Below are 11,110 nucleotides of genomic sequence, written 5' to 3' on the forward strand. Positions count from 1 at the left end.
TCTTCCGCCCCTATCCACCGCTTTTCCTCTACTGCGCCGTCCTCTCCCTCTTCTCCCTATGTTTCCGTACTAATACAGCGTATGCATATGCTTTAAACGAATGTGTAGACTTATATATGATACCCATCCATCATGTCGTTAAGTTCGTAATTTGCCAAGGATTGTTCCGACATCTTGCTAGACATAGCAATCTCTTCAGTACCGGTAGGGGGCGTAACCGTTGTTGCCGTAGCCGCCACCGCCTCCCATGTTGGGTAGGGTCGGTTCGCGGCCCATGGGAGCAGCGCCGCCGATCAGCCGCTCCTCGTCGCGGCCATTGAGCGGCGTGCTGGGTGTCAGAGGGCGGAACGTGTTGAAACCCGCATTGCTGTAAGGGTTGGCAGGCTCGGCCGCGAGATAGCGATCGGGAGACGTGTTGCGCGCCAGTGGCTGTTTCACCTCCTGGACGTGATCCGACATAGAAAAGGTCGTGCTGCCGTTCGTCTGCTTACGGTCGATGAGCAGCGAGTTGCGCGCATCGAGGGGAGTGAGCGCATCCGTTTCGCGTTGCATTTTCTCTGTAGACGCTGGTCAGTAAGTTTGTTCGACGACTTGCCAGTATGCTCTACGTCGACTTACCCATCTCCTTTCTACGCTTGCGATGAGGGTTCTCCTTGCAGCAGGCAACAAGGGCATTCCAGGCAATAAGGATTGCAAGAATGCCGGTAAGGGCGGATTGGATCGCGATAAGAACGACGCCCGTAACCGTCTGGGTGGTTTGTTGGATGCCAAACTCCTCGACGAACACCAAGATACAGACGACAGAGAGGACTCGAACGGTCTGGATCGAGATGTTGACCCAGTTGCTAGACTTGCGCTCGTACGGTCGACTCCAAAGCAGCATGATGAACATCAGGCCTTCAATAATAAGCTGCACAATGGTCTGAACCATGCCGTGTCCGTCCGTGGCAGCAAGGCAGCAGCCCTTGGCGAACATGTAAACAATGGTCGGGACGAAAATCCACCAGTAATCCTTTCGATAGGATTCGTAAAACAGACTGTACTTGACCCAGATATCCTTGTCGTCGTAAAGTCCGGTCGAGTCGCCCTCGGCGTTCTTCAGCTTCTTGGCTGTACTCCAAATCTTGTAGGAGAAGAACGCCAGAATGGCCGTGAAGAGAGCCAGCGTCACACCTGCCAGAACCTTCGCAGCCCACGAGTCGCCATGTGTGAATTGGAAGACGCAGTAAAGGACCCAAATACCGTAGAGCAGCATGATCAGCGACGTCACAGCTCGGGCAATAGAGCCCCAATAATGTTTACGGAACCCCGTCAGAGATTGGGGGAAGCTGCCAAACAGAGCCCAGAACTCCAACACCACCTTGACCAAGAGAATGCCAACCACGATAACTCCAATAACAATAGCGACAATAAGGAGAACCGTCATGAATGTGTTGGACTTTGGCACACTGAGCATCTGCACATAGCCTGAGATGCCGGATACAGCAGAACGGATCGTCGACTCCGTTGAGCTAGCGGTTTCATTCGTCGTCGTCGTAGGGCTCGAGACAGTCTCGATCTGGCGAAGAGCAAGTGCGAACTCTTCCATGCCTCGCTTGAGGAGGGAACTGTTGGCGCTGTTCGAGGATCCATCGGGGAACACGAGGGTCGCATTCTTCAGGAACTGGACGCCGTCCTCCGTTAGGTTACCTCCGGTCGAGTTTCGGAAGTTGTCAATCGACATCTGCATCTGGGTCCAGGGAATGAGACCCGTGGAGAATGCGAAGTTCTTGGAGAAACTGCGGTAGACCTGCGGGACGTTGACCGACATCATGCCGTTCATAGCGAATCCTTGGAAGACGCCAAAGACTTCGGTGAAACTAGGACTTGGCGCTCCTCCCGCTCCGCCAGCACCGGAAGCCGCTCCAGCACCTGAGAGCGCCGAACCGGCTGCGGACACGCCGGACAATACCAAGGCAGCGCCAGCAACACCGGCCGCAATGTATGAGACGGCCGGGAGGCTGGCTGTCTTGCCGTTCGAAACCTGAGACTGAATGCAGCCAACGTCTTGTCCGCCGTCCAAAGCCTTCAGTTGCAGTGTTGCCATGGCGGCAATATCGGGAATCTGGAAGGCGATGCTGGGGATCATATCGGTGTATGCGGCGGGAATATCCTGGCTGCCCTTGGCACCAAAGGTGCCCGAAGGTACAGGGCATAGCTGCTCGACATACGTCTTGGCTTCGCACGGGTTGAAGCTATTGGCGTACACCTCCTGGCCGTATGCCACGACTTTCAAGAGAGCGGTGACATTTTGACGCTTGTTGCTCGTTCCTAGCACGTCGAAGGTGACCTTTTTGGCGTCGTTGTTGTACTGCATGTTGGATTTGGTGACCACGATGTCGCTCGTCGTTTTGCAGTTGCTGAAGTCGTTTGCCGTCAAGATTTGGTCTCCCACCACGCCCACCGCCAGCGCTGCCGCCCATACCGCCGCCGCCCGCCTGAGATTCCACCTTGAGCCTGACCGGGCCATGGTAAAATTCGTTTATGTTTTTCTCTTCTTTCTGGCGCACTACGTCGCTTAACGTACCAAGGAAATTCGATATATGTGAGTGAGAGTGTGAGTGAGTGTTGTCCGTTTAGTGGTGAAATGAGAATAGAAGGCCGACAACTGTGCTCTACAAAGATGTCGTTTTAGATCGATTCAAAAAAGTAATAACCCAAATAACCCAGTTCGAAGCTCGACAATTTTCGTGGTTTCTCTTTTCGATCCCAGGCGTAATGCTGGACAAGAGTTCGTGGTTTTGTTCGTCGGGTCCAAAGCGCGATGGGGCCGTTGTAATGAAGCGAAAAGAATAGAAAGACTCGCAGAGTACACACACAGAGACAAAGAACTAACACAACAATACTAGCAACAAAGATAAGAAGGACAGCGTGCTAGTCAAGAGAAAGAAGGGCGAAAGAGGCCGAGGGTCAACCTGGAAAGAAGAGGCAAAAAAAAAGCCTTTGAAAGGAAACGGGCGCCTGTAGTTGTCTACAATGGTGGCAGAGGTTGAGTCGACACAGGTAAACTAGAGTGGTGGTCGACGATGTTTGGAGCGAAGACGAGACAGGCCACGGCGCATAGGTGAAACGAGGAGAATTATCGATCGGTTCAAAGTCGGTCTCGGTCCATCGAAAGAAAAACGAAGAGGGTTGAATGAGTGAATGGTGTGGAGAGGGATCCTGACTTTGTTTGGTATGTATGTGGGAAAAGAGAGAGAAAGGGTGTGTGGTTGTGGGATAGACAGCCCGGGGGCCAAGCGAAGGGGTCAGCGAAGGGAAAATGGTTGGTGAAGAATCAAAAGCAAGATACGGAGCGACAGCTGCCCATGGGCCAGGCGGTGGTCCAAGATGTGCCAGATCCAAGACCAGCCAGCAGGTGGTTGCGAGCAAATCCCCCCTGACGCTATCAAATCGAACGCGCATGCACATCTTCGTCTGCGTACGGGGGACGATGTGGTTCGTTCGTGGGACCCCGTCCTTGGACCCCCGGCTCGGAGGCGGCCAGCCCCTTGTCAGACAACTGTTTGGGACAGGCAGGTAGGCAGGGAAGCCGCTGCCACAAACTAGGGCACCTAGCGCTCTGGTTGGCGGGCATGGTCGGAGAGAGGATGCGAGAGGAGCGGGCTAGGCGGGCGGGCTAGGCGGGCTAGACACTGACCAGCTCCTTTTGAAACGACCGGCAGGGGGGCAGAAGGGGGAGGCAGATGAGGAATGAGGAATGAGGGAGCCGAGATGGGGGCGGGCACTTGGCACTTCGAGACCCTGGCTGGCTGAGCCCTGGACTGGACCGGACCCAGTGCCTTGGAGGCCCAACCTGCTTTTCTGCCAACATGCGTCAATCAACAGGGACAGAAAAGGATAAGCGACGGGTTGATCGATCTAGCTGGAGAGAACTGCCATGTCGCAAGGTAGCAACGGATCGGCAGTGACCCAATGCTTCTAGTTCACATGAAGCAGAGTTCTGGCAGAGCACATTGAAGAGTGAAATGTCCACGCACGCAGACGACATTGCATGTGGGGTTCCTTTCCACTAATCTTGCGCGTCGACCCAAGAGGTCGATGGGGGACAAGGAGGCTGAGCATGACCCAAGTCAATGCAAATACTAATACCATCATCGCAAGCATCCTCAAATGGCCAGGGAGCACCGAAAACTTGTTTGCCAGCCCTTCCCTACGTGTCAGCGTGTCAAACCCTTCGCCCGGGCATTCGAGAAGGTCTCCGCCACCCGTGTCCAACATCGGATAAAGAGCGGCTCTTGCGACTATGTAATTCCACCAATCCACCAATCCGATAACTCAGAGATGCACGAGACGATGAGATGATGAGATGATGAGATCGCCCGGATCTGGCCTGAGGTTGCATATTGTTCCGTCTCTAATCAAACCAACCAAGGCTTATGTCGTACGCCTAGCAAAGACCGCCATCGCCTCATCAAATGCCCAGGTACACGGTTATACCATTGCTGCGACCCAACTTATTTTTAGCATCTCAGTAGGATTCCAAGATTAGTTATCCGGCAGGAACGTAAACGTGAAATTGCGCTATGTGGTGGCTAGGTATGGAGTACTCCCTTCTCCCTCACGTAAGTAACAGCTGACGGATTACACGACCCGCCCTTCCGATATCGTGTCGGACCCAGCGTTCAGAGATGAGATGGCACGTGGCTTGTGCTATATCGAGCAAGACCGGAGAAGGACGACTTGTCGGTATGTATGTGTGAGACGTTCGCGGTGCGAGTGATGTATTGACTGACTCGAGCGTCATCTGCCAGTAACAGGCACGGTCGACCGATATGAACCTTTGCCATCCATCGCCCACCGGCTCCTGGCATAGAGGAGTAGGTTGGCCAAGGCTTGGGATATCATTAAACAATCGAGACGGACAAGCCATGGTCTAGCCGGTGGCTTGATGGCTTTGTGCCCAGGCGGCATCGTGTATCGAAGACCGGAAACATTCAGCAACCGAGCTTAGCCACGTTGAATAAGTGTGAGATCTATTGGGAAACAAAACGATGTAGGCCGATAAAACTGCTCGCCGCCCGCTCTTCAAACTCGCCCGTATTGCCATATATGTAACTTGGAAGATAAGATATGTCCATTCCCATCATATCCCGACCTATATCACACGAAATCACTGGCACCCGCCCAATCCATCACTTCTCCCGTGTAGCCTCCAGTCGTCTCCAAGAGATCTTGCCCAAGTCACAGATGGATTTCATGGCAATAGCGCCGCTTCAATCCGTAACACCAAACCCCATGACCGGTGACGTATTCTGATGGATCCACACCGTTTGAACCTTTGAACCCCCTTTTCACCTAGCGCCGATTCTAGGGTATATATCACAAGGTCAAAAAAAAAGATAAACAAGCAAGTCGAACAGCAGCTCAAGAACTATAGAAGGAGTTGTGGCCCGGTTGTGGTGAATGTGTAAACGGCGATACCGACCCGGTGTTGCTGTAATGGTCTGGCATCGTCGGGTCCGTTCCCGTGTCGTACGACACTTGGTTTCCCATTGAATCTTGCATACCCAAGGAATTGAAAGCCGGGAAGGCCTCCAGTTGATTCTGGTTACCCATAAAAGGGGCCACAGGCTGGCCGTAAGGGGGGCCCGGTTGATACAGGCAAAGATTGGTATTGATGATGTTGGCCAAACCTACCATTGGTTGCTGGCATGGCCAAACCGTGGTTATGTGTCATCGGCGTGGTATAGTGCGTCGAGGCAGTCGGCTGGTTGTAATATGACGCGTCTAACGGCGGGCGGCTCATGTCCGAGTACGGATACATATTATCCACGTGCTGGAACTCGACAGGGGGAGGGTTGGACGCAGCATGTGGGCGTGAAGGGTTGAACTGCTGAGAGCCCTGGTTAGACAGGGGCAGCAGGTTGTTAAAATTTCGAGGTGGAGGGTCTTGGACTGGGCTGATGACGGTGTCCTCTTTCAGATCCCCATTCTCGACAAGTTTGAGAACAGGCAAGCTGATATGCTCCATGTGCTTGGCAAGGTGTACTGTGAGTTTCTTCCAAGTCGGGAAGGACTTGCCGCAGAATCGGCATGGCTCATCCTGAGGTCGACGAGAAGTCTCTTGGTGACATTTTTCCACCTTTTGCCAGGTCGGGTCGCTGGCACCAGACCTCTTGATTGCAGCTTTAGTCTTCACCTTTGGCTCAGTGTACTTGTGCTCACGCACAAGATGCTGTAAGAAATTATCCCGTCGGTAGCATACATGATTGCAGTCTTCGACATCGCAAGCCCACCATTCTAGGTGGCGATGCCCCTCGTTCTCATGGCGAACCCAGTCCGCCTTTCTCTTGAACATCTTAGGGTCGCGGCAAGGAGCCCAGGTGCAGGTGAAAGGCTGGACATCTTCATGAACATGCTTAGTCCAATCTGATGGCTTTTGGAACTTCCTGTGTGTATAGCACAGCTGACACTCTAATTCTGCCGGAAGTGAGGGCGTCGGTGGTATCGGTATTCCAGCAGGGAAGCTTTCGGAGTTGATGCCGTTTTCCAAAGGGGCCCCCTCGTCGTCAGGAGAGTCTGAGCGAGCCGACAAAGGATCGACCCCTCGGGCGTCCCCTCTGCTGTCAATAGGAGCCGCAGACCCGCCCTGAGCTACGCAGAGACTGCCACACAAGCATGACCCGGTATTTGCCGCCTTGATGTGTTTGATCTTGAGGCTCTGCAGATTCTTGTATCGTACAATCATCTGGTGCGCAATCCGCTCTACCAAGTAGTCGTTCGTCCTGTCTAGGCCGGGGTTGAGGCGGAGAATATGCTGCTGGAATCCGTCAAATGTAGGTACAATTTCCTCTGCCTCGCCTGGTTCAACTTTGATGTCTGAATCGTCCAAAGCATCGTCTTCGTCATCGTCATCATCATCAACGTCTAATGTTGGTTGCGACCCCGCCAAAAGAGCCACTGGAGGGCCGCCTTGCTTCTTTAACAGGCCTACAATAGTCGGTGTCGAATCAAGGGTCCCACGTTGAGGCATCTCCGTCTTGCTCCGCGGCCTTCGGATCGTGTTTCGAACAGTCGCTGGAAACCCGAAGGGACTTTTGGGCGAAGTGATAGGCGTTGCCGCGTTGATTGAACCGCTTCCGGCGTGGGCAGTGCCGATAGATGCAGCGCTTTGGGCCATTCCCACCAGAGCAGTGTTTATACTTGGTACTGATTTCTGCTTGTTCTGCTTGCTCCAGCTGGTCGTGCGCGAGGGGGGCGCTAGACTACCCTTAGACTCTCGCCTGTCACCCTGGTTGGCATCGTCTGACGTGGCATCGTCGATGTTGCCACTATTCCTGCGCTTGAGAAGATTACTCGCACTGGACTTGCTGACGAGCCTTCTCAGAATACTTGGTCGGCGAGAAGTCGAGTCGCCTCTGCTGATGGAAAGTTTCTTTAGAAAACTGCCACCCACGACTCCTTCGACGTCGCTCAAGCTTGGCAGGCTTCTTCTTCTAGTCCCCCAAGTAGCTGCCCGAGACACGACGGAGCCATTGTCATGGCACATCTCCTCGAATCTTCGAATGGCGGCTTGTGAGCTTTCGGGCTGCATCCTGACAGAATCATTCTGTGATATGGGATGCACCATCGGCGCGTCAGACCAATGACGTCCTTGGCGCATAAGTTCAAGGTCAGCTGGAGTGAATTGACCGCCTGGACCGTTCGCATGGAAGTACGTCTGGCCAGGTAGGAACTTGTTTTCGGTCATGCCCCCCAGAGGAACAGTTGTAGATGAAATATGATCATCATCTACGACCTCGCTGTGAGCAGGCGCAGGTGAGGTCTCTAAGCCCCTAGCCGAGATTCCGGTGGTCTTCTCAGTGGCATCAGATATCCAAGCGGCGACCACCGAGTTGCGTTCATCAATACTGCGCGTTGCGGCCAGTTGATTGACGCTTGGCGTCTCATCTTGAGATCGGTGTTCAGGTGCGAGCCCGTACCGCCTTGTCGAAGAGCCCGTCATCCAGTTTTCTTGTGCCTCATGAGACACATTAGACGATGAGCCGTGAAGCGTAGCAATGGACAAGCCATCATCCATACTGGCAGCTTGTTGCGCTGTGCTAGGAAAAGGTGCTTCATGCTCAAAAGAGCGCGCGACAGCATCCACGGATTGTTGGCCATCCTTGCCCCATAAGGACACAGTAACTCGGGGACTTTGTGCAGCCATGTGGGTGTGTCCCGGGGCAAGGCTATCCTCGCCGCTTGACCAGCCGCTGTTAGTGTCCGGAGTGAGCTGGGGCGCCGAAGAGCTGTGGTCAAATGAAGTGGAGTCTCGTGGTGGGGGCTCTTCCGAGTTGACTTGGCTGAAGATCGGTTGGCTATATAGATCTCGGGCCCAGCTAGTGGGTATATTTGGCTGGCTTTGATGTCCAGCCAGCTTCATGCCAAAGTCTGCCACTTGGGTTCCCAGAGACAGGGAAGGGTGATAAGTCGAGGGTCCTGGGTTCGTCGTGCTGTCGAGGTGAACCAGTTGATCATCAAAGAAAGCAGGTGCTGAGCCTCCGAGGTCGTTAAAGTTGGCACCGAAAAAGGGTCGTCGGGCTCTTCAAGTTCGCTTGGCTGATAGGTTGTTGACGTCGAGACGGAGTCAGCCGGCGTATTGGAGGCCCCGGTGGGAGAAGCCGAGCAGCTCTGTAAGTTAGAAGAGTGCGGCGACAGTAGCTGCTGCTGCGAGTCTACAGGGCAGAGCGACTGATGATAGAGGGTGTTCTGGGCCGGGTTATGGTGGGGCACGTTCATCCGGTCTCTGGGGCTGCCACGATGGTCGTGTAAGGAGGCCGGCGAAACGGTATATATGGAAGACATGGCGGGAAAAGTGCAAGGGGGGGGTGGCCCAAGTTTTGTATATGTATATGTCGACTCGCAAAGGCTAGGTATAGGTAGGACTTCAGCTCCCGGTGTTGGAATGTAATAGAAAGCTCATGTTCCGGCGCGCCAAATCCAGCGGAGATCAATGTGGAGGAGTGTGCGGAGCTGGATGAAGCTCTCTAAGCTGATGGGTATGGAGCGCAAGTCAAAGAAAATAGTATCCAGAGACGGGTTGCGTAAGAAACGTCAATCACTAGTATAGAATGAAGTCAATTGGTCCCTCGTGATGGCACGGATTGAGAGATTGAGAAGGGGAAAGTCTTGTTCGCCCGGACAGGAAAAGGGGAGGGGACAGAGCCCGAGTATTGTGTGCTTCCCGTCCTGCTGTACAGCAGAGAGGAGAGAGAGGGAGCGGGTTGGGGGCTGCACGACACTGGCGGGCGCTTAACCAGCGGTGGTGGAGCCTCAAGTCGGGATGGGATGTGATGAGGTACCTCGACGTCAACGGACCAGGGGGAGGGGGCGGGCTTCGCAAGGTGGAAATACTGCCTAAGGCGATGCGCAAATCAGATCTCTACGGGGTGCATTCGGCAGTGATGTTGGAAAGTTGTGTGTTTCTGGCAGCGTGCCGATGAGAAGAAACGAACAACGATGGCGCGAGAGAAGGTGGCAGGGTGAGCAAGGCTGGATAAGGCGACCCTGGAAGGCAGAACGGTAGGCGAACGGTAGGCGAACTAACTCTTTAAGACACTTCAAGGCAGTTTTCTGGGCGGGAAAAAAAACGGGGTTCGTTCATTACAAGGCGTTCTGCTCAGCCGAACCGACATAGCACACAAGCTCTCTGCTCTTGCTCACCGAAGATAGCTGCCGTCCAGACACCCTTATGTACATGTATTAGTGGAAAGCGGGGCAGGCATACAAGGAAGAAGGCAACGGTAAGGCTCCCGTTTCCCCCGCACTTGTTGTCGCATCGCCGCGGCGCAAGGCGCCTCGAGACATGCCGTCAGGCCGTCTCTATCGAGTCCTTTTGTTTCCGTACCAAGAGGTCTTCTGATGCAATGCGCAGCAATCCCTTAGTTGTGTGTAACGAGACAGCGCATGTAGGCACACCAGGCCCATAGCAAGAGCTGACCGTCACTAGCAGGTATGCGCTAATGCTGTCTTTGGGGGGTGGTGTGTCGCGACACAGCCCCGAAGACTGCTGCGGACACATCGTATCCTGGCAGCCCGGGTTCTGGCTTGGGAAGCACGCAGGCCAGAAGCCAGGCAGGACAGGTACAGCCCAAGAGGGCACACTAGCCGCAGCTGGTGTACTGGTGTACAGTAAGCGGCTTCTATTCCGCGAAGCCGCAGACGGCAGAAGATCAGAGCATGCTTGTCACTTGTCATGCACCATGTCTGTCTAGCTTAGTAATCTCGCCCCAACTCAACTGCCAACCGACGTTGAAGCTAGCTGGTGATTATGTAACCTGCCATTAGCATTCTCACCATCGGCCACTCACCAACTGTTTGTAGAATTATATGTGCGACCACTACCCTTAACAGCAGCCATTCCGACAAGATGTTTCAGGTCAGTCGATCCCACTTGTTTTTGTCCCCCAACATCAAACAACCCCCAAATGACTCGGCCGCCAGGCTGTGGCCATTTTTAGGAAACTGGTCTAGGAGAAAAAACCAGCTGAAATGATCACCTCCTCCAGCCGCACCCAGAAGAGTGAGCCTCCACTGCGATGCCAGACAATGGTGGGCGACCGTCTCTAATGTGATCCTGCCAGCCACCTGCATCTCCGTATGCACCGCGCCCGGTCGGTCGTCCTCACCAACGATGAGTAAGTATCTGCTCCCAGGTCTATCGCGCCTTCGATCCGAGAGCAGCCTGGGCCCTTTTGACTGAACTGCCTCTTCCTACTTGGCCGCGACCAACAGACTAGTCGAGATCCGCGCCGCCCAGCGGACCTTCGAGGGCGCCTACATGCGCACGGCGCTCTCGCAGTTCAGCTTCGCCCTCATCATCCTCAAGATCTTCACGTCCGAGTTCTACGCCATCGGCGCGCTCTTCTCGTGCTACGGCGCTGCCGTGCTGCTCGTTGCCATCTATCGCCGCCACCAGGGCAACCGTCAGTTCTTCATCGCCGCCACCCCCAAGGACGGCTCCGGCGGCAGCAGTGAGGTCACCAAGAAGTTCCGCACCAGTGGCAACAGCGTCCTGCTGCTGACGATGCTGAGCCTGAGTGCCTACATCACCCTGATCGTGCTCACGTGGCGGCTGAGTACATGA

The 11,110-nt window shown here is 54.4% G+C and overlaps 3 protein-coding genes across 3 annotated transcripts; 1 reads left to right on the plus strand and 2 right to left on the minus strand.

The window, feature by feature from the left end:
- Positions 1-195: 195 nt before the first annotated feature.
- On the minus strand, positions 196-2,509 carry PG998_001911 (transient receptor potential ion channel; the record flags this gene model as incomplete). The annotated part of the gene is made up of 2 exons (XM_066868729.1): positions 196-557; positions 619-2,509. 2 exons carry the CDS (start codon positions 2,507-2,509, stop codon positions 196-198), a joined length of 2,253 nt encoding a protein of 750 aa, XP_066737144.1.
- A 3,081-nt stretch (positions 2,510-5,590) lies between these two features.
- PG998_001912 (uncharacterized protein) lies at positions 5,591-8,407 on the minus strand (the record flags this gene model as incomplete). The annotated part of the gene is made up of 1 exon (XM_066868730.1): positions 5,591-8,407. One exon carries the CDS (start codon positions 8,405-8,407, stop codon positions 5,591-5,593), a length of 2,817 nt encoding a protein of 938 aa, XP_066737145.1.
- A 1,986-nt stretch (positions 8,408-10,393) lies between these two features.
- On the plus strand, positions 10,394-11,110 carry PG998_001913 (uncharacterized protein; the record flags this gene model as incomplete). The annotated part of the gene is made up of 4 exons (XM_066868731.1): positions 10,394-10,402; positions 10,533-10,546; positions 10,608-10,661; positions 10,759-11,110. 4 exons carry the CDS (start codon positions 10,394-10,396, stop codon positions 11,108-11,110), a joined length of 429 nt encoding a protein of 142 aa, XP_066737146.1.

Source organism: Apiospora kogelbergensis (assembly GCF_038363985.1).
Source record: "Apiospora kogelbergensis strain CBS 113332 chromosome Unknown utg000001l_segment0_segment0, whole genome shotgun sequence".
NCBI classification, from domain to species: Eukaryota; Fungi; Ascomycota; class Sordariomycetes; order Amphisphaeriales; family Apiosporaceae; genus Apiospora; species Apiospora kogelbergensis.